Raw genomic sequence first — 19,776 nt, 5'->3', positions numbered from 1 at the left:
GAGGGGCGCACGGGCCCGGCCGGGGCCCCGGGGGCGGCGGCGGCGGCGGCGGCGGCGAGGGCGGCCGCGCTCGGAGGGGGCGGGCGGCGGGCGGGAGGAGGGGCTCCCCGCGCGGGGCAGGGGCGGAGCGAGCGGTCGCGCCGCGGAACCAAGTGAGTTGGCTCCGGAGCCCGCGCCGCCGCCGGCCCGCACCTCGGGCGCCCGCCGCCCCCGCCGCCCCCGCCGCCGCCGCCCGCGCGGGGATGCAGGATGCTGGTGGGCGCCAGGCTCCCGCGGCGGCGGCGGCAGCAGCAGCAGCAGCAGCAGCCCCGGCGGCGGCAGCCTCTCCTCTGGCCGATGAACGCAGACCCGCCGCCGCCGCCGCCGCCGCCCTGGGTATGGATGGTGCCCGGCGCGGCCGGGCTGCTCCGGCTGGGCGCCGGGGTCGCGCCCCCTCCCGTGCTGCTGGCCGCGGCGCAGCCCCCCGCCGCCCCGCTGCTCCCGGGGCCGCCCGGCTGGCCGGCCCCCGGCGAGCCCCTGCTGCCGCCGCTGCTGCCGCTGCCCTCTGCGCCAGACCACGCCGCCGCCGCCGCCGCCGCCGCGCTCCACTACCCCTTGCTGCACGGGCAGGTAACGTGTCCGCGGCCCCCGGCCCCGGCCCCGGGGTCGCCGGCTGGGCCCCACCCCCGCCCCACCTCGCCCCCCCCCCCCCCGGGCGCGGCTCGCGCCTGGCCCCGGGGGGCGGCCCCTGGCCCTGCGGCTCGCGCGCCCTTTCCCCGCCCCCGGTGGTCCTCGGCTTCCCGAGCCATCAGGGCGCAGCCTGGCAGCCATGCCTCGGCGACAAAGTTCATGCTTCGACGGCCCGCGCTGCCTCCCGGCAGGTCCTGCGGCCGTTGGCGCCGGGCTGCGTGGGCCGAGCGCTCCGGACCCCGCACCTCAAGGCCAAGTTGGGACCGCCCTGGCCGCAACTTTCGCCCGGGCCGGGGTCGCTGTCCAGAGCGCGGTGCGGAAGTCTCCGCCGCTGCGGCCGCGAGCCGGGGCTGACTTATCGCAGAGAAGTTAATACTTTTACAGTCTCTGCCAGACTTGAAAAGCAGGCTGGGAATCAATAGCTATTTCTGATTCTGATCTGGGTGGTTTTTTTTTTTTGTTTTTTTTTTTGAAAATAGACTCAGGACAATGCTTGAGAGAATTCAAACCAATGGAAGCCGGCAAGGAAATCCTGCCTTTAATATTGGGAAATATTACGGGCGATTTCCCCTCCCACCTTGGTCAGCCTGAGTCCACCAGATTAGCTAATGCCGTAATGCACTTTAGAAGAGTTTGGGGTCGAAAGCCTGGAATTAAAACGAAAAAGTGACTGTGCCTTTGATTAATGGTGCAACAGAGCAAGGCAGCCTGCTTTTGGCAAGATCCATTGTTTGCTATCTAACTATGCAGATGCATTTAAATCAGGGAATAACATGTATTTTATTCCAAAGATTGCCTTCATTAGCATATTCAAATGAGTGGTGTGTTAGAATACATCATTTAATTAATTTAATTCCAATATTATCCTGTGGGCTTTTCTAAAAGATATTATTAAACTCCTCCTAATTTGCTCTTTAGACTTAATGATACATCACATATGTGGTGCTGGATATCACATTTTGATGTGTGATGCAGTTCATATTGGGTTTTATTGAATAAAACGTTGGTAGCTTTTTCCATGTTTTGAAGGGGTTGTTATATCAGAGTGCTACCACTAGAGGTGTATAATGTCAAGGAACTACGATTTTTTTTTCTGTATAGAACACTGCATTTGTGTGTGTGTGTGTGTGTGTGTGTGTGTGTGTGTGTAAATTTAAAAAGAAAAATCCAAAACTCTTATCTTCTAAATATTTTCGTGCTACATGTTTTCTGTTAAATAACAGTATTTAGAACCAGAAGAATATTTTCCCATAACAGGAAAATTAAAAAAACGCTTTTATGATCTTAAAACAAATAGATATCGAAACGTTCCATACCATTGAGCAGTGATCTTCCTGGTTCTCCACTGATGAAGATTCAGTTATTTTTAGGGAGACCGTCTCCTAAATTGTCTGCCCCCTTTCAGTGTTTGCTGTTTTATTCTGTGCACTGGGATCTTCGGTTATGTGATAACCTCACTTACCTTTTCTTTGCCTTGGAATGTATTTGCATTTGTGAACCTTGGGAAACTTTGAATCTTAACCCCTTAGCTGATTTTATTTTGAAAATATTGGTTGTGTTGGCTTTTTAAATGATAAGCATAATTAATACAACATGTTGTGTTGAAAAGATTATCATAAAATACAACTCCCTGCTTGCTTATGAAAAGAATTCAAGAATTGTAAGAGGAATGCCCAGCATTTCGTCTTTCCACTGTGGTTTCTCATTATCTCAAGGCAGAAACCCATTTCTTACCACATTCTTACGGTTTTGTGCTTGGAAATTCTTTCTCGGTATGGAAGAATGCAATGTTGGTGATGCGTTGTGATGATTCAAATAGGAAAACTTTTAAATTTTTAAAATTTTGTGAACATTTACAGTTTTCCTCCACTGTTGAAGGAGGGAATTTCTCTCCTAATCAAATGCATACACTTTTAAATTCTTTTTCAAAAGCATTTCCCCAGGTATCTTGTGGTACGACCTAGCTGATCTATTTAGGCTAATGAGCACTCCCTTCTCTTCTCTTGGCTTTCAGTGGCTGTTTGGTGGCCATTCTCCGTCCATAGGACTGACCCCTTCTTCCACTGTGGAGCTGGTGCCCATTTTCCCACATGTCTGCCCAGCCGCTCTTCCTCCTCCTGTTGGGAAAAGTTGGATAGACAAAAGGATACCTAATTGTAAGGTAAAATGCAAGCAGTTTAATTAGATAAGGGGACCTTTAATTATTAATTTGTTGGGTCTACCCACAACAGCAGAAAACACTGTGCATTTTCTGATTGTAATCTGTAGGTCTAGAGAGAAACCTTTTCAGAGTAAAATCAGTCTGTTCGAAAGCACCAGCAGAGGTTGGGGGGGGGGTTCCTTTTGTTTTAACTTAAAAATGTGGATTCCATAGAACAATATGAGATTTCTACTTCCAATCAGAATCTACTTCTAAAAGTTTTCAGTTTTTGAATCTATGACTGTTGATCGGAATCTAGCCTGAAACATTATATAATTTAAGTATGAATTCTGAAAGCGGGGTTTTCTTGCCGTTATTGCTTTGAGTGTCCACCTTTCTGATGCTTCATCTTGGCGTTTGAATCCAAACCTAATGGCCACACTTTGTTTGCTCGGAAAACTGAATGCAGCTAATATGGTGGCTTGCTCTACGGCAGACTGTTGACCTCAGTGGGCTGATTCTTCAATCTGTAAGCGGGCTGCTAGGTTGAAGTGACCAAGCCAATAGTTGAAGACCAGCCCAGAAGACTTTGTCCAGAAGGTGACTGGTATCAGAGCCTCGTGGATCTTTAAATTTTAGCATGATGCTTTTGCAGAGCGCCCACTTACAGAATCTCCAATATTCGATCAAGGTTGGGGAAGAGAAATATTTTATAGCAGTGTTTAGCTTTTATCGTGTGTCTTGTCTTAAATGTTACGCTTGCTTTATTTTTGGACAGATTTTTTTTAACAATTCCTTTGCTCTGGACTCAACATGGATATATCCTGAGGAATCAAGGTTGTTCCATGGGCACGAAAAGCCTCACTTGTTGGCGAATCAAGTGGCGATGTCTCTGTCCAGACCAGCTCCCGCCTCCAGGCCTCTTCCTACACTGGTGCTGGCGCCTCAGCCGATACCAGGTTGGTGCCCGGTGCCCTATGTACACACACACACACACATATATATATGTGTGTGTGTGTGTGTGTGTGTGTGTATATAGCATATATATATATATATATACACACACACACATATACATATGTATATATATATACATACACATATACATTTGTATATACATACAGACATACATATTTTTATACAGCAAATATATATACATATATACGTTTGCTTTAGTCATGTTAATTTTAGGTATGAAAACCATATTTGTCGTTTTAAACAAATGGTTACTTCAAGTTATAGAGTTTTTCACGAGCATGATTCCTTTTTATGAAGAAACTGAGTGTTAGGTATCCCATTTACTGCGTTTTTAGACTATGGAATCTGTTTTTAAGATGAAGATTTGGTAGAGGGGATTTGCACAGAATCATATATTTCTGGCGCTCAAATTTTCGAACAGGACCACATCTTCTGCCGATAGCTCTTGGTATGAGCGCTAATCAAACCCGTTAAACACGTGTGGCCATGCCGACTCAGGTGCGTGTAGCAAGCTCCTTGATCTAGGGGCAGGGGCACGTGCAGGATGTTTATGAATTTTGCCTGCACGTTGGGGGTGATATTGGGACTGGCCTGTAAAAATATACCGTTTGGAAGATGGATTTTGTTCTATCTTTGGAGTCTGGTGGCCTGAAAGAACATTTGTCCTGGAACAGACTTCCATGAAACAATTTCTGGATGAAGGATTGTATAATAACCCTATATAGCAACAGGGGAATAAAATCATCTTATGAATTTTTAAATTGATTTTTAAAATCACCTTAACGTAGATCACATTATAAAAGCAAATGTTGTCCATGCCAAGATTATCTTGCAGCGCCTTCCATTATGGAATATTTTATGACTTCAGAATTACATTATCTCCCTGTAATTTCCTACCTACCAAGCTTTTCTCAATATGTGTCTCTAAAATTTAGTAATAAGGACATGTTCCTGTGGATAACGCAGTGCTGGTTTAGGAGACGTATTTATTTTCTTCTCTCTTTGCCTATCTTATGTATTCTAATTTGCTATAGATCTTGTTTAGTAATAAATCAGGAAGAACAACTCAACTATTAGTGTTTTTCACAGGCTTTAATGATTCTTGACTGAATCTTCCCTTCTGTCCTTGTAATTATGCATTACTGAGTTATTAAAATCTGAATGAGTATCATACATACATTTATAAACACTTTACGCTGAGATGATCCTGTTTCCTATTTAATTTAATGACCATAAAAGATGATCAGATAGCACGTCGTATATCAAGATTCTGTGACTTTAACTGGCTTGGGTGCTATCCTTGAATATCAGAGAGACATTTTTCAGTAGACCTAGTCCTCTTAGGAACCCCCTACTATGAATGTGTGAAATATCTAGTTGAAGAAGCTTATGGCAACTTTTATTTCCTATGGAGATCGTTTATTGTTTGGGAAACAGATCACACTTTCTTCCAAGCATATTTGTGTTAGTTTTACCTTTGCCTTCTGGCTAATCTATCTTAAAGAACAAAAGAGAGGAATATTTCTTACTAACTTGGTGGATAATAGAATGACCATTCTGACTTGGTCTGCCGTGTGTCGAATCTCTGCTTTCATTTTTCCCCGTTTTTTTTTTCTTTTTACTTATAAACCATAATAATATAGCACTTACCGTTTTGCTATCTTCTGGGGAAATATTTGTCTGCCTTCATAGATAATTTTATAACAGTTAAATGCATGTGTTTTGAGAGGGGGGTTTCTGAACTCTGTGAAAAACTTGATGTTTTGATGCATTTCAGAATTGTTAGGGATCACTATTCTGGAAAGTATGTGTTAAATGTCTTGTGTTCCAAAGAGCACATTTAGGGGTTTGTTTATGTGTTACTAACTGCGTAACAGAGGAACTGGGAAGGGGTGCCAGTAACTGGGCGAGGCGGGGGAGGTCAGCTCCAGGTCAACTGAAAAAATGCATCGTGCCAGGAGCACCCTAGTTAATAAGAAAATAAAACTTTATGAAACATTTTCCATGTCAAGTTGTGGATGTATAATTAAAAGTAATTATTAAAATTGCTGTGAAATTTTATATCTTGTTATAAATTGATACATTTAAATATTATATTAATTTGTTATTATATAGTTACCCATTTTAAATATAAAACTATATGTGGTATATTAATGTATCATCTATAAATATGGTATATAATTGATATTTTAAGTTGATCGGTCTTGTTATGAATCGTTATATTCATAAGTAAATGGCCTTCCATCATAGATCTATTTTATTGATCTCTTTTCAATTAATCAAAGAAGCACTGTTAGAACTCCAAAAGAACCAGAAGAATGAGTCAGTCCCCCTCGTTTTGAACAGGCCTACCGAGGGAAGCTCATTTTCCTTTCTTGGATGCATAGCAATTTCTGCATAATAATTGTTTTTGAAGTAGTGATTTGTACGCAGTGTTGTGCTGTGTGTAGGGCACGGTCAGAGCAGACCATGAGCTCACGTGATGTGACGCTAGAATGCGGCTGTTTGAGTAAGCATGTTGTTTGCCGAACTGAATTAGAGGTTGAAACAGGTAGGGATGTTGGTGTGGGTAGGTGATCCCTGAGACTCATATTAATATCGCTCCCCCCCCCAGATATACTGGTTGGTTAGGAATTGGGGTGCCTGGGGGGCTCAGTCAGTCTCAGCTCAGGTCATGATCTCACGGTTCGTGGGTTCAAGCCCCACATCTGGCTCTGTGCTGACAGCTGGGGGCCTGGAGCCTGCTGCGGACTCTGTGTCTCCCTCTCTCTTCCCCTCCCCGACTTGCACTCTGTCTCTGTCTCTCTCTCTCTCTCAAAAATAAACAAACATTAAAAAAATTTTTTTAAAAAGAATTAACTGCACGGCAACAGGGTCTCATGTAATATTAGCACAACTTCGGATTTGGGTAAGTCTTCAGAAGTCTAGTAAATATTATAAAGGACTTAACTTTATTTTGATACATCCCGGTCTCCCTCATGTTGACCAGAATAGTGATGGTCCGCCACCATATGCAGGTCTGAAAAAAAGCCCACTGACCAGTTTTAATCATGGAAGCGGATAGTTAATATCCTATTCCCGCCTTCTTTCATCAGGTAGGCTGTCACTGTGCACCCCTCCCCCCGCCCCCCCCCCCCCCCCCGCAGGGGTGACGCCTGAGCCAGGGCCCTGCGAGGCGCCACGAGGGAGATCATGCTCCAGTGGGGCTTAGGCAAGTTGGCAGATAAAGTTACACCACACGGATCATGTATGCTGGCTGCAGGCCTTCGAGGAGATCTTAGGAAGGGGATTGTCAGGAAAGACCCCCAGGAGGGTGACGCCACCGGAAACACACGAGCAAGACGTGGCAGAACTTTAACGGGGCAGGAAGAGGGGAATGGGATTCCAAAGAAAGGGAGTGGAATGTCCCAAGACACAAACACATGGGAAATGTTGCATCCGGTCATTATAAGCAGCTGGGTGTGGCGACACCACAGAGGCAGGTAGGGGGGAAGGGATGGATCTGGGATCAGCAGAAGGGCCCCATCATCCCTCTGGTTCAGTTGTGAGGAAGCCGCCGCTCTTCACAGAGTGCTGTGGAATTTTCCATCCTTCCTTGGCTGAGGACCCGTGGTCCCTTCAGCACAGTGAAGCAGAACAGACACAGAGAAGACAGAGAGTTTTCTCATTGAACAGTAAACCCCAGCGTTTAAAACTATGCAAAGTTACAGCTGTACTAGAAACTTAAGTCTCTGATGAATAATTGAGCGGCTTTTTAAGGAATTATCCCTAATTAAAGTGTGAATGGGTTGCACTGAGAAACGAGCCAGGACTCACTCATTCCCAGACATCAGAAAGTGATTCAGGGCAGGACTGCTGGGGAGAAGAGGCGGCTTGCCACCAGCTTGGCCTCCCTCCCTTGGGAAAATCCCCCAACAACGCCTGGTCAGAGATGACCAGGGAGAGAGGGAGAGAAAATGAAAGCTGAAGTGCGGAACTCTGCTTCATGAAAGGCTTATTTACTCAACAGATGAGGGAGAGAAACAAACCTAGGAAAAGGTTCTTGCACAGGAACTTGTAAATATGTTGGGTAAATCAACTTTTGGTTTACCTTAGTAGGAAAAAAAAAGTTTTATGAAAAGAGCAGCGAAAAATGAGATCGAAAGGGAGCTGGTCAAGGTGCAAAGTCGTGGGGAAGATAGTTTGAAGAGATGAGGAGATGATACAGGGAAATTTTGAACCCTGGCCGTTAAAATCAATAAAGAGAAGAACCAATTCTGGACGTAATGACAGATGACAGCACAGGAAAAGTCTCGAGCGTATGTATCTGGGACAACAAAAAAGATGAGAATAGCTAGAGAGAGTGATGTGTAAAATAGAAAGCAAACGGCACGTCTATTTTTATTTGACCTCCATAGGAAACGGAGTGCGGCTCAAGTATTACCCGTGGCCGGGCCGGCTATCTTTCTCGCTATTTCCTGGTAAACTTTATGCATGGTAGGGGCACCACTTAACACAGGAGTGGACACAGCTTCACATCATCCTACAGTATTAGATGCGATTGGTTGTTGGGGAAGCTTTAGAGAATCATGAGCAAAAAGTTTGTGATTGAAGAAACGTGTGTCCAACGGGAAAGTCATATGCGTAAGCAGGGAAAAGACGTTCTCGAATAAGCCACGATGAGCTTTGTCGCAGCAAGTTTTCACCTCAAGTTCGACTTTGTCGGAAGTGAATCCTGCCTCTGTCCTACCTGGACAACTATTCCACGGCACGGCTCCCTCTTTCCTGTCAGTGTTGCCTCGTCGTTTGTTTTAAGCTTAGGTTAATCATTTAAAGGCACAGCCTCTGCCTTTGCCTTTTAGAGATGTAGCTCAGCATATTTAGAGTTGATTTCCTGTTTTTATATTTCTTCTGCCATATTATTATATCCTGTTTCTAATGGTATTTTGTGATTCCTTTTTTAAAATAATTTTTTAAGTTTTTATTTTAATTTTAGTTAGTTAACATACGGTGTTAAGTGATATTAGTTTCAGGGGTACAATGTAGTGGTCCAGCATTTCCATACATCACCCGGTGCTCATCAGGACAAGTGCACTCCTTAATCCCCATCAGCCACTTTGCCCGTCTTCCTACCCTCTTCCTCTCTGGTAGCCATCAGTTTGTTCTCTGTAATTCCTTTCTTTTACTCTCTTTTTACTCTCTTGCTGTGCTATTTGTGTTTTGACTTTGTTCACGTGTGTTTTATATGGTGATTCGGAATGTGTCAATACTGATCCTCTCTTCTCAAGCAATTACCAGTAAGATTTTGAAAGGCAGACTTGATCCTCTGTTTCCTCTGATTTCCAAACCATGACAGCACTATCTACTTCAGAATTCTTCTATAGAATATGAGAATTTTGGGAAAATTTTGTCGTAAAAATGTATAGTCTCTCTTTAATATCTTCTACTAACTGAGAAATTAATCTAAGGCAAGAACCAAGAGTGGATTAGTTAGGCTTCAAAATATCTATAACTATCAAACATCTGTCAATCGTACAGAATACTTGTTAATTTGGTTACAGGAACGAGTGAAAAAGTCCAAGCAATATTCTTCCTAGAGAAGGAATTACAATAATGATAGTGATTTGAATAGACTACCTCAAATTGTGTTGTGTGTAACTAGGGAGACGAGAAATGAGAGATGTGAGTACGAAGGTACAAACTCTTTTAAAATCCCTCAACTTTGTTAAAAGCAGCAGAAACACTAGAAAACTCTCATACTTGAAGCCCAGATAACGTTATCTGCATCTGAGACTGGACCAGGGCTCCTGCCCAGCCTAGCACAGATGAGTGAGGGTCACAGCCATCTGCCACTTACCAGGGTAAGACCTGGAGAGGGACCCTTCTTCTGTGGGGCAGGAATATGAGGATGGCTGAAAATTGAGGGGGGGTGCTCAGATATTAGGAAAGTCTGTCAGATACCCCAGAGCTTATCCTCAGCAAAAGGCATCGTTAAAGGGCTTTGAAGCCTATGGGACACTGAAGGCAACTGCGGCAACAAAATCCAAATCCAGGTCAACCCCCGAATACGCTGACGTACCTCATTCACTAGCAGCTTCACAGAAGAAAGGGCGTGCCCACTTCTAGGAGTAAATCCTATTTGCCCCACTCTCTGTTTTCTATCCACGATGTGTGGCATTCAATTAAAAAGTCACAACACACACACACAAAGCAAGAGATGCTAAACTATCATCAAGAGATAAAGCAAGCGACAGAACGAGACCCTCAGATGCCGCAGATGTTGGTGCTTTCAGACGGGGACTTTGAATTACTGCCATTCATATCGTCATGTGTTTATGGAAAAGGAGGACATGAACAGATGGAGAATTTCATCACAGATATGGAAAATAAAAACAACAACAACAACAACCTGAAATACTAGGGAAAAAAAGCATATTATAAGAAATGAAGACTACTTTGGTGGGTTCATGAATAGATATGATTACGTCCGAGGAAAGAATGAGCCAATGTATAGACACATCGATGGAAATTACTGAAATGGTAGCGCAAAGAGAAAACGAGTGAAATGATAGAGGTCTGACATTATAACAAATGGTTTAACACATGTATTCACTGAACTCTGAGGAGGAGGAGAGAAACCATGGCAAAAAACAAAAAATTATTTGAAGAAATAATGACCAAACATGATTTTAAAAATTAGGGAAATTGTCAAAGCATGGCTCCAAGAGACTCAGCAAACTCCACGACTGAAAACTAGACAAATCACTTTAAAACTTCTGATTCAAAGATTGAAATCAAATCTTGAAGACAAATAAAGAAAAAAGGCACATTACACAGAAACAAAGATTAAAATTGTAGTCTTATTGTCAGGACCTATATAAGCCAGAAGGCACAAAATGACATCGGAAAAGGACCAAGATAAAAAATCTCTTCTCAAGGGGCACCTGGGTGGCTCAGTTGGCTAAGTGTCCAACTCCTGGCTTCAGCCCAGGTCATGATCTCACAGTTTGTGAGTTCAAACTGTGACTTGGGCTGTGTGCTGGCAGCACGGAGCCTGCTTGGGATTCTCTCTCTCTGTCCTTCCCGTGCTGGTGCTCTCTCTCTCTCTCAAAATAAATAAATAAAATGTAAAATATCTCTCTTCAAGACCTTTTTACCAAGATAAAACAGTTCTCAAAAACAAGGTGAAATAAATATTTTCCCAAACAAACTAAAGCTGAAGAGAATTCATTGTCAGTAAACCTGTAGTTCAAGAAATGTAAAGAAGCATATCAAGCAGAAGTAATATAATAGAGGGAGTAGCTAGCATGTGCAAAAAGAAATAAGAATCCTAGAGATTAAATACAGTAAGGTAACATATATTTTCCTTTTTCTTAATTGCTCTTAATTGCTAACTGTGTAAAGGATGAGCAGTAGTGATATAATGTATGTAGATGGCATATATAAAATCAACATATATGTCGGCGATCACAAAGAAGGGAAGGGAGAAATTGGAAGGGTAGAGCTGTACGTCTATTACACCACACATCAAGGGTTATATTATTATTTGAAGGCAAACTCTGGTGAAGTAAATGCATATTATAAAGCATGAAGGGAGTGCTCACAAATTATTTAAAAGGTTGCAACTAATAAAACAATAGTGGAGATAAAATTAGAATCATAACAAATAACACAAAAGCAGGCAGAGATAGGAAGAAAAGGAGCAAAGTACAGATGGAACAAATGTTAAAAAAAATAGTAACTACAACATGGTAGGTTTAAGTACAAAAGTATCAGCTCCCAAATTGAAAGGCAGTATTCATCCTCAAGTACGTGATGTCCATAAGGAAGTCATTTTAAAAATAAACATATAGAGTAGATAAAAGTGAGACTATAGGAAATACACAGCATGCAAGTACCAATCAGAAGAAGGCTGGCATGTCTGCATTAATATTAGGCAGATTGGAATTCAGAGCAGGAAGTATTACCAGGGATGAAAAAGGACATTATGTAACTAATAAAACATACTTAAAAACATACCAAAAAGGCATGACAATTCTAAACGTGTCTCCATGTGGGGTGCCTGGGGGGCTCAGTCGGTTGAACATCCGACTTTGGCTCAGGCCATGATCTCATGGTTTATGGGTTCAAGCCCCATGTTAGGCTCTGTGTTGACAGCCCGGAGCCTGCTTCAAATTCTGTGTCTCGCCCTCTCTCTGCCCCTTCCTTGCTCCCATTCTGTCTCTCTCCGAAAAATAAACAAATATTAAACGTGCCTGCATGCAGTGAGAGAACATCAGCATGCATGAAACAAGGATGGACTGAACAAAGAAGTAGACCAATAGTAGCTGGAGACTGCGGCACTTGTCTCTCAGGAGTTCACAGAGTGAGAAGGCGAAATATCAGTACAGACGTAGAGACCTTACACAGGACTGTCCGCCAGTTTGATCAAATCGACGTTTATGGAACACTCTGCTTAACAAGATCAGCGTGCATAGTTTTTGTGTGATTCACCAATATAAATCATATTCCTGACCAGAAAGCAAGTCAACAAATCTTAAATAGTTAAAGATGTATATCATCTGTTCTCTTGCCACAATATGATTAATTTAGAAATCAGTAGCAGGGAAAAAAAAAAGTCCAGAAAATTTCCAGGTATCTGGAAATTAAACGAAAAACTGTCAGGTGCTGTATAGCTGAAAGAGGAAGTGATGGAGGAAATTTAAAAATATTTAGAATTGGATGTAAATGAAAGTCAATTTTAAAAATTCTTGTGGGACATAGCTAAAGCAGAGTATGGACAGAAATTTATTGCATTAAAATGCCTATATTAAAAAAAGAAATTCTCAAGAACATATTAGCAAATTGAATTCAACACATTAAAAGGAGCATACGCCATGATCAGGTGGGATCCATCCCGGGATGTGGGGATGGTTCAACACCTGCAAATCAATAAATGTGCATCACATTAAAAGACTGACAGATGAAAATCATATACTCCTCCTAATAGATGCAGAAAAAGCATTTGATAAAATACAATATCCTTTCATGATAAAAAAAAAAAACCCTCAACAAACTGAGTACAGAAGGAACATACCTCAACATAATAAAGGCCTATGTGACCAGCCCTCGGGTGTCATTGTACTCAACAGTGAAAGGTTGAAAGTTTTTTCTTTAAGATCAGAAACAGGACAAAGATGTCCATTGTCACCACTCTTATTCAACGTCGTACTGGAAGTCCTAGCTAGAGCAATCAGGCCAAGAAAGAAATAAATAGCATCCAAAACAGAAAGAAAGGTGTAAAATTATCTTTATATGCAGATGATATAATCTTATATGGAGAAAATCCCAAAGGGTAAGCCAAAACTCTGTTGGAACTAATCAAATTCAGTAGAGTTGCAAGACACAAAATCAACATACAGAAAGCAGTTGCCTTTCTATTTCACTACTTCTATTTTCTATTTCACTAAAATATCTGAAAAAGAAATAAAACAATCCTATTCACAATAGCATTAAAACCCATAAATAGTTAGAAATAAATTTAACCAAAGAAGTGAAAGATCTGTGCTATGGAAACCACAGGACTTTGACAAAACAAATTGCAGAAGACACACACACACACAAAGGAAAAAAACAAACAAACATTGTCTGTGTTCATGGATCAGAATAATTCATATTGTTAAAATGTCCATATTACCCAAAGCCACATATATAGATTCAATGCAATTCCTATTAGAATTCCAATGGCATTTTTCACAGAAATGGAAAAAAATCCTAAAATATTTATGGAACCACAAAAGACCCTGAACAGCCGAAGCAATCCTGAGAAAAAAGAATAAAGCCAGAGGCATCACATGCCCTGATGTCAAACTATAATGCAAAGCCACAGCGACCAAAACAGCATGGCATTGGCATAAAAATAGACACATAGACCAATGGAACAGACTAAAGAGCCCAGAAGTGAACCCCTACATATGTATGAAACTACTATTTGACAAGGGAGCCAAGAATATTCAATGAGGAAAGGATAGTCTCTTCTGTAAATGGTGCTGGGGAATTGGGTGACCACAAGCAGAAAAACGAAATTTCATAATATATAAATGTTGAATTACTATGTCCTTCACCTGAAACTATTACAATGTGGTAGGTCAGCTATACTTCAATTAAAAAGGCAAATTTAGACCCTTATCCTACACACTCACAAAAATTAAAGACTTAAACATAAGACCTGAAACTGTAAGACTCCTAGGAGAAAACAAAGAAAAAACTCCCTGATGTTGCTCTTGGCAACGAGGTTTTGGATATGATGCCAAAAGTACAAACAACAAAAGCAAAAATGCAAAGGTGGGACGACATCAAACTTAAAAGCTTCTGCACAGCCAAAGAAACAATCGAGAAGATGAAAGAACAAGTTATGGAATGGGGGGAAGTATTTGCAAACCATGCATCTGTCAAGGGCTAATGTTCAAAATATATAAAGGACTCCTACAACTCAGTAACAACAGAGCACACGATCCAGTTAAAAAATGGGCAGAAGAACTAAATAGACGCTTCTCCAAAGAAGACGCCCAGATGGCCAACAGGTACATGAGAAGATGCTCAACATCCGTCATCATCAGGGAAATGCAAATCAAAACCACAGTGAGACACCACCTCACACCTCTCAGAATGGCCGCTGTCGGAAAGACAAGAGATAAGTATTGGTGGCGGTATGGGAAAAGGAAACACTTTTGCACTGTTGCTGTGGATGTAAATTGGTGCAGCCACTGTGGAAAACAATATGGAGGTACCCCCCCTCCCCAAATTAAAAATAGAATTGATCCAGCAATCCCACTTCTGGGTATATATTCAATGAATTGAAATCAGGATCTGGAGGAGACACCTGCACTCCCATGTTTATTGCAGAATTATTCACAGCAGCCAAGGTATGGAAGCGATCTCAGTGTCTGTCTGTGGATTAATTGATAAAGGATAAAAAAGATGCGGTACATATACTTAATGGAATGTTACTCAGCCACGAGGAAGAAAGAGGTTCTGCTGTTTGTGACACCACAGATGGACCTTGAGGCTGTCGTGCTAGGTAAGTTAGGCAGAGAAAGACAAATACTGCGTGATTTCACTTCCCAGCACAATCTAAAAAAGCCAAACTCACGGAAACAGAGAGGAGACGGGGGATCGCCAGGGCAGATGTTGGTCAAAATGCACGAACCTGCAGTTAGAAGACAAATACATTCAGGGGATCCGAGGCGCAGCTTGGCGTTGATACTCAACAACACTGTGTTTATACACTTTGAAGTTGCTGGGAGGCTAGATCTTAAATGTTCTTACCAAAAACAGAGAAACAAAGAAAACCAGAAGAAAGTTCTGAAATCAATGATCAAAGCTTCCACCTTAAGAAACCAGAAAAGAGAGAGAGCTAATTAGCCAGAAACAAGCAGAAAGAAGGAAATACTATTGACAAGAGCAGAAATCAAAGAAACTAGAAACAGAAGAATATAAAGAAAATCAATGAAACCAATGGCTTTATTTATGTGTTTGTTTATAGAATGGTCAATACAACTGAAAACCCCCTGGCTATAGAGAATAATTAAAAAAAGAGAGACAACACAGATTGTTGACGTCAGGAATCAGAAGAGGGACATCACTATGGGTCTTAACATAAAAATGAAACAGAAAAGTATTATAAACTACTTCATGATGATAAGCTCAACAGTTTACATCAAGGAGACAAATTTGTTGTGAGTCACAAGCTACCCGTGCTCACTCGAGAAATGAAAAACATGAATGGCACTGTTATTAACAATATTGAATTCGTAAAGTCAATCCTTCCAACAGCGAACACTCCAGACCCAGACAGCTTCAGTATAGTTCTACCCAATATTTGAAGAAAATGATACTAAATTTAAGTAAACTTGTTTGGAGATAAAAGCGGGAATAACATTTCTCAATTTTAATTAATTAATTAGCTAACTAATTAAATGTACGTATGCATATGTTTCTTTTTGAGGTCAGCGTTCCTCTCATAGAGAATTCGAATAGTGCAAAGAGAGACAGTTACACACCAATATACTTCATAAACAGAGATACAAATATCCTCAACATGATATTAGCTAATATGTAAAACTGCTAATACATTATGACCAAGCAGGGCTTCTTCTAGGAAATCAATGCCGGTTCAACATTAGCAAATCAATGTTATTTACTTTACCAAAAGGATAGAGAAAAAAAAGCAATATGACCATTTCAACGGATGCAGAAAATACATTTGTCAAATTCAGCATCTCTTCAGATTAAGAAAAATAAAAACAACAAACAAATCTTGAAGTCAACTAGGAATTACAGGGAGCTTCCTCAGACGAAGAAAGGACATCTTTTAAAGAGTCACAGCTAATATTATATTTACAATATAATATTATATTAGTGAATTCCTGATGCTTTTTCTCAAGGCAAGGATTTACGCTCTCCGTACTCCCATGCGAAATTTTACTAGAAGTCCTAATCAATGCAATAATACAAAAAAAGAAAAGAAAAGCATACAGTCAAAATGCAAAAATATATAGACAAAATGATTGCATATAGACCATCTCAAAGAGTTTACCAAATGCCACTAGTTCTCATAAGTCAAGTTAGCAAGTTGCAGGACACGAGGTTAGTGTGAAAATCCACTTGTGTTCCTGTATTACTATTGATGAACAACTGGAAATTAAAATAAAATAGCAGTAGCGTTAAAACACCAAAAACAGGTTAACCTGCTAAAATATATGCCCTGAAAACTACAGAACATTGATGGGGGAAATCAAAGACATTAATAAGTGGAGAGATGTTTTGCATTACTGGGGTGGAAGACTTAATGGTAAGATATCAGTGGTCTCCAAATTGATCTATAAACTCCACGTAATGCTGACAAAACGCCAGGTCCTTGAAATTGACAAGCTGAGTCCATCTGGAAAGCTGAAAAAACGGGAGGAATCACACATAACTGATTTGAACGTTCAGGATAAAGCTGCAGGAATGAAGAAGAAGCATAGGAACAGAGATCGATAGAACGTAGCAAGAGACCTTCCAGAAACAGGCACACACGGGTAGGGTTAATTTATTTTTGACAAAGGTGCAAAGGCATTCAGTACAGAAAACTTGCCTTTTGCAATGAACAGTTTAGGAACAATTGAACATTCATCTTTGCAATAAACAAACAAACCCTAACCAGTACTTTGTATCATATACAAAAATTAACTCAAAATAGATTACGGACTTCGTTATAAAAGCCAAACCCCTAGAACTTCTGAAAGGAAACATAAAAGTAAAAGTTTTAACCTTGACTTAGGCAAAGATGGCTTAGATAGAACACCAGAAGCCCAAACCATACAAGAAAATGTATCAATAAATTGTTCTTCATCGACATCAAATGTTGTGCTTTGAAAGGACTTTTAATGGAATGAAAAGAAAAGCCACAGACTGGGAGAAGATATTTGCAAAACATATTATCTGATAAAGAATTGATATCCAGAATACACAAAGAACTCTTGTAAGTTAATAATAAGAAAGCAAACAACCCAACAAAAATAGGCAAAATATGTGACGAGCCACATCACCAACAAAGATACATGGATGGCAGTTGTGCACATGAAAGTATGTTCAACGTCTTCTATCATTAGGGAAATACCAATGAAAAACCATAACGAGGCGCCCCTTTGTATCAGGACGGCTGTGATTTAGACGATACACAGGCAGCCCCTCGCACCTGTGAAGGTGGGGACCAGCTGAAACTTTCCCAACTTGCTGGTGGGAGTTCGACACGGGAGGGTCACCTGGGAAATCAGTTTGGCAGGGTCTCATATACCCTGTGATGTCAGTGCTAGGTGTTCACCCAAGAAAAACAGGCGTGTCCACACAAAAACCTAGACACGAGTGTTTGTACTGGCTTTCTTGGTGAGCGACAAACTTGGGGGCAATCCAAATACCCGTTGACTGTTGCATGGACTGACGAACTTGGGCGCGTCCAAACAAGGGGCCCTGATGGGAACAGCGAGGAAGGGACCCCTGGTACGCGCAGCGATGTCACTGAATCCCAAAGACATTATGCTAAGTGAGAGTCCAGAATCAAATGTGTGTTGCATACGATTACGTTTTTGTGACATGCCATGGAGCTGTAAGACCAAGACCAGATCAGTGGTTCCCAGGGACTGATTGGGGTGGCAGGAAGGTATTGACCATAAAGGGGCAGAGGGCATGTTGTGGGGTGTGGACAGGTATCAGACTGTGAGGGTGGCTGCATGACTGCAGTTGTGGACATTCAGAGAGCTCTACTCCTAGAAAGAGCGAATGCTGCTATACGTAAATTATGTCTGAAGGCGCCCAACTTTTTTTTTTCTTTTAAACAGAGTCATAAGAGACGTACCCAGTAAAATATGTAAACTTTGTCTGACCTTGGTTGGAATAAACCAAACAAAAAAATTGTAAGACAACTGGAGAAATCTGAACAATAAGTGTTTAATAATTCTAAGGAATTATCGTTAATGTTTTTATTTTTATTTATTTTTATTTTTGAGAGAGAGAGACAGAGTGTGAGCAGGGGAGGGGCAGAGAGAGAGAGAGAGAGGGAGACACAGAATCCGAAGCAGGCTCCAGGCTCCGAGCTGTCAGCCCAGAGCCCGACTCAGGGCTCGAACTCACCAACGGCGAGATCATGACCGGAGCCAAAGTCGGGGACGCTTAACGACTGAGCCACCCAGGCGCCCCTAGGGGATTATTGTTAATTTGGTAATTTGTAGGTGTGATAAGAGTCCCATGCTTATGCTTTTGAAAAGAACCTTCTAATTGAGAGACACCTGTTACACCATGTGGGCGGAGCTGAAGCCAGTCACGGGTTTACCGGATCAGAATCCGGGTGTGGGGCTGGGGTGGCTGGGGTGTGAGCGTGGACAGGTCTAAAGCCTGCCGTGAGCTGACACTTGTGGGGCCCTGGGGCCCTGGGGTTCGTCACACTGTTCTCTATTGTATCACTGTTGAAAGTAAAAATTAAGGGAAAATGAGCAAGAAAATGACACCCGGAAGCACACCTGAAGGAGTTACAAGAGGGATTGCGCAGATCACCCGCCTGTCACTCTCATCGAACTTGAAAATCGAAGGTGAACTGTAAGGAGACCCCAGCATCCGGGAAGTGAAAACACTACCCAAGAATAAATGAATAAAGCAGGAATCAGTGCTACAAAAGTAAACGCTTTATGCAGTGACCACACACGATGTGTGCGCATGAGAAATGGTAGGTGTGACGGCCGTGCCGCTCGGAGAGCCCAGCATCAATTTGCCTTCGGTCAAGGCAGCAGGAAGGGAGACAGAAATAGGGAAAATGTGAGGAAGCAAATGATAAAAATAAAGGCATACGTTTGTAGTTTTAAAAACAAATAAATTGATTTTAAAAAGCACGCCCCACCCATGGTGAGAAAAAAAAAACAGATTAGGTGGAAACATTTCTGCTCAATACCAGTTGTTTTTTAAATAATTAGATGAACTGTTTTCTGGGACGCAATGAGCTATTCAACTCGGGCCAGGGTGGGGTAGCCTGGGTCACAGCCCCCAGGACAGGTGCTCAAACACTTGCCCTCACGGCTCCCTGCACCTGTCTCTCTTCTGCAGCCTGGCACCCCCAGGTGTGACCTGTAAAGTCTCCCGGACTCCAGCCAGGGTCTTCTCCTCATACAGAGTTTGTTTCAGAATGTAGAAAATGGTATGATGCTGACAGATTATGAAGTCGGCCACCCATTTCACCAATGTTTTTCAAAAATAGGAAAAAAAAAAAAAAAAGAAGGGAATAAATGATTTGGACAGATCTCAGTTGGAAAGGTGGCTGTAAAATCCTAAAAGCATTATTGAAAATGTAACAATATAGTAACGATAACATCTGCCAGGATTCAGTGGAACACATTTCATGGTTGTGGAAATTGGATAGTAATAAGGGCGTTGGCAACAACGTCATGTCTGTAGGTTTAATGAGAAAAAAATATTCTTTAACTGCATTTCAGGAAGATGTA

At 41.9% G+C, this 19,776-nt stretch overlaps 1 protein-coding gene across 3 annotated transcripts in view; it reads left to right on the top strand.

Annotated features, from left to right (window-relative positions):
* Positions 1-234: 234 nt before the first annotated feature.
* Positions 235-19,776, top strand: part of TCERG1L (transcription elongation regulator 1 like) — a 193,625-nt gene continuing 174,083 nt past the window's right edge. For all 3 annotated transcript variants that reach the window (XM_027063419.2, XM_053206888.1, XM_053206887.1), the window contains exons 1-3: positions 235-609; positions 2,684-2,830; positions 3,588-3,768. In XM_027063419.2, coding sequence (XP_026919220.2) covers positions 250-609; positions 2,684-2,830; positions 3,588-3,768 — 688 coding nt within the window. In that variant the 5' untranslated portion in view covers positions 235-249. The remainder of the gene's footprint in view (positions 610-2,683; positions 2,831-3,587; positions 3,769-19,776) is intronic.

The sequence above is a fragment of the Acinonyx jubatus genome, chromosome D2, assembly GCF_027475565.1.
Source record: "Acinonyx jubatus isolate Ajub_Pintada_27869175 chromosome D2, VMU_Ajub_asm_v1.0, whole genome shotgun sequence".
Classification (NCBI taxonomy): domain Eukaryota; kingdom Metazoa; phylum Chordata; class Mammalia; order Carnivora; family Felidae; genus Acinonyx; species Acinonyx jubatus.
This window is presented reverse-complemented; position numbering and strand designations above follow the sequence as displayed.